We start from the raw sequence: 3,702 nt of genomic DNA, 5'->3' as shown, positions 1-3,702 counted from the left end.
CAGCTGAATTGGGTATTTCTGTGCATCTTACACTCTTAAAACCAAGGTGGATGCTTCAGGGCGCCTATATGTGAGCCCGTCAGCCTACTTGATTCGTTGGGTTGGCTGGAGAGTAACAATTGCTGCACTTCAGTAGCTTCCTGCATTTCCTGTATTTTTCCCTGCGCTTAAAAATGGCAGCAGGGGCACCAGAACTAAAGCTCGTCAAATGAGCTTTAGTTAAAGCACGGCGGAGCTTTAATTAGAGCTGCTCTTGGAGCCACACCCCCAGAGCACATGTAAAAGTGGCCTGAGTGGTTTGCCTTGTATTTATTCCAGTTTAAATTCATGCCAGTAAACAACATGCAATTCTAAGTGCTTGTCTCTCCAGATAACAGTGCATGACCCAGTTACAATAGCTATGGAGGGGTTTTGTGCAACAACTGAGATCTAGTTCAGTCTTTTGGCACAGGTGATGCCCAGCAGTGTTTTAAGTGCTCCTAAATAACACACCACTGTAGATGGCCCAAGCTGGTCGAACACTTTGGAGTAGGTTTATACAGGTTGGTCCCATCTATAATCCCAGACTACCCTGTGTTGCAACTGAATCCCCTAATACTAGGGGATAGGGGGTTAGTGATGTAAGGCCAAATCTGTTATCTTGTTCCACATCTTGACTACACCTTGATTGAAAGCTTACTGGCTTTCTGGCAAGAACAGCGTTGTTTTCTAGAAACGTTCACACGCAGTTTAAAACCTCATTGGATCTGAGACTCTCAGCAGACCTACGTGTGTTTGGTTCTTTAATATTTCTTGCTTCTAATGGTTTATTAATCTTCTGAGGCACTCGATAATTAACACTGTTTTTTTTCCCCCCACTTTGTTCACTGTTTTACAGGTTCAGCCAGGGCCTCCACCTTGTCCTGTATTTTATCCTGAGAAACAGGAAATAACCCTGCCAGCTGATGGACTGTGGGTGCTGCGCTTCCCCTATGCTTATGTTACAGAGCGTGGGCCCTGTTTCCCTCCCAAAGAAAACCAGCAGTTAATGAGTTACAAGGTTCTCCGGGGAATTCTGAAAGCCGTCACTCAGTGAGCATCCTACTGTGAGACTGGGCCTCGTTGAAGTGATTTCCCTCCCCCCGCCAAATTATGGATTTTGATTCATGACTCTTGTTATTTTGACAGTGATCAGTGCTTAACTTAGCAAAACCCACGGTATTTAAAGTTGATAGCATCCAGCCCTGAATAAATATCTGAGAATCGGAGAGAATCAGAGAAGGCAATTGAAATGTGGGCTTTATTTCTCTTGTGGATTTGTTCATCATAGAAAACTAAAAGAAGCTGGTTACTTTATTGTATTTGAGCCTGTCTCCAAACACTTTGAACTAATGCTTCCTCTTACAGATTTTTTTCTATATTCATAGCTGGAAATTTATATATAACAATGACCAGATTGCACCCAGAGTTTTGTTTTGTTATACTGAGGTAGTGAGAGAACTCTTTTTCTTCTTTTGGTGCCCTTACCCAGACTTTTCTCAGCCAAAAATATGGAGCCCTTTACCTTGCTCTTATAAATTTCTTGTCTTGTTATGGTGTCTTGCAAGCTGAAATTTTCTGTTATCTTTTCCAGATTCATCTTAATTCCATTAGTGCCACAGTCCCTGTTCATCTAAGGCAGACTCGTTTAAACACTTGCTTGAAATAGGCTATATTCCTGGACCCAGGGCCCCCTAATCTTTTTTTTTTTGAGGTTTATACTGTGCTGGGGTTGTGGGTTTTTTTTTCTTGTTTATCTTTTTTTTTTTTTTCCTTGTTGTTTTACCAAAGTAAAACATAGAAAACATTTGCAAAATAATTGGATGTTTTGCAATGACAAAGTCTGCTCATGTTTTAGAGATTCTCTCTTCACCACCAAAGATTTGAGAGAGGGGAGGTCATTCTGCATGCAAGTCCTTAAAGCAGTTAAGTACATTTAAAACAGAACAATACTGAAACACAGTCCCAAAGCATAATATCACTGTTTTTAATTGAAAAAGCTTACATCAAAGATGAGGATGTTTTCTAATATCACGGGACTGGACAAGGGAAAGATGGTTTCCATTCCCTGCAAAATGTTTTCCTCGGTTTTTTCTTAAATCTAAGATGTGGCAAATGTCTCCCTAGGTTAAGGGGTGATTTTTGGGTCTTGAACATTAACATATACCAAGTGTTTTGAGATTCTGGAACAGAAGATTCCCTTGGGAGCCAAGAAAAATGAAAAAACAGTTGAAAAGAGAAGCATTTGACTAGAGACACTGAAGTGAGATGCTCACCATTAGCAGTTCAAGAGGACAACACACTGGAAACCTAAAACAGCTTTCAGCATGTGTAAACTTATGAAAATGCCCGATGTGAAAATCATTTGTGAAACGTAACGCTTCTGTGCAAGAGCCATTATTTGTGTAGGTGTTGGAGCTCCTGACCCACTAGAGGGCTCTTTTACCCTGTGTAGCTGAAGAGGGAGGGCTTTGGTTTTCCGTCACTGTTTATACAGGCTGTGTGTCTGCTAAATATCGACAATTGTAAATTATTATGTGGTTAACAAAAGGTAGTAAGTTTCATTTGAAGAAAAAATAGAGTGGACGCTTTTTTTTGTTCTTGAGGAGAAAATGGTGCTCTATGAAAAATAATTACTTTGTTGCCATCATTGAATAATGCAGCAGTAGTGGGGTGCTAGTATTAGCAGTGCGGTGTAATGCATCTTAAATGGCCAGCATTAAATTTTAATCACAGAAGATGAGGGTGGGAAGGGAGCTCAGGGGGTCACATCTAGTCCAGCCCCCTGCTCCAAGCAGGACCAGCCCCAACCACGTCAGCCCAGCCAAAGCTTTGCCTAGCCGGGTCTTCAAACCTCCAAGGACAGAGAGTCCAGCACCTCTCTAGGCATTGGCGACGGGGATGGGGTACATGTGGGTGGCGCACTGCAGGCAGTTGCAGCTCACCACCCCTCCTGCCCCCACTGCTGACGGTGTCTGTGGTGGTCACCACTTGCTGCTGGTCACTGCTGATGCTGCCAGCTGTGTCTGTGGGTGGTTGCAGCCGCTGGTCAGTGCTCACCGCCGCCCGGTGCTGACAGCGCCATGGCCACCTGAGGGAGCTCGCTGTGCCCCCCAGCCCCAGGGGGACGCAGGGTTCGTGTCTCAGGGCAACCTGTTGCCCTGGTTCCCTACTCTCCTAGTAAGCAAGTTTTTCCCAATATCTAACCGAAGCTCCCCTTGCTCCAATTTGAGATCAGTAAGACCAACTTTAGACTTCTACTTCCTCCAAAACATTAGCTATTTCCTTAAGGCCGAGCTTCTCCATTCATTTAAGACGTATCTCTTTCCTGAATCCTGGCGGCCGGGAAGGCTCGTTTCCTACCCTCTCAGTTGCAAGGGGAGCCGAATAGGGGTTTTTTACCCCAGTACTTAACCCACGTTTTAAAATGTGACACAAGTGTTCCCCTCTGTTCGCAGATCGGAAGGCTGCGTCGGGAGATCACTGCAAAAAAAAAAAAAAATCCCAAATCGACAGGGCTTGGTGTAGAGCAGCTCTGGCTTGGGAGCAGAGGATCAGGATGAGGAGGTTTCGGAGAGTCCGGGGACGGGGTCTCCTGCCCGCAAGGCCGCGTCGCTGACCGCGGCGCCTCCGCGAAGCGGCGCGCGGGCCCGGCCGCAGGAGGGGCAGGATGCGCAGCGACCG

General features: G+C 45.2%; 1 protein-coding gene across 1 annotated transcript in view; it reads left to right on the top strand.

Moving 5' to 3' along the window:
- SMG8 (SMG8, nonsense mediated mRNA decay factor) overlaps positions 1–2,595 on the top strand; it is a 13,859-nt gene extending 11,264 nt beyond the window's left edge. Inside the window, exon 4 of the mRNA XM_019511140.1 lies at positions 878–2,595. Within this exon, the coding sequence (XP_019366685.1) occupies positions 878–1,075 (198 nt within the window). The 3' untranslated portion in view covers positions 1,076–2,595. The remainder of the gene's footprint in view (positions 1–877) is intronic.
- Positions 2,596–3,702: the final 1,107 nt, after the last annotated feature.

This window comes from Gavialis gangeticus, unplaced genomic scaffold (genome assembly GCF_001723915.1).
Source record: "Gavialis gangeticus isolate Ggan-Ray unplaced genomic scaffold, GavGan_comp1, whole genome shotgun sequence".
NCBI lineage: Eukaryota > Metazoa > Chordata > Crocodylia > Gavialidae > Gavialis > Gavialis gangeticus.
Note: the sequence above shows the minus strand (reverse complement) of the source record. Positions and strands in the feature narration are given on the sequence as shown.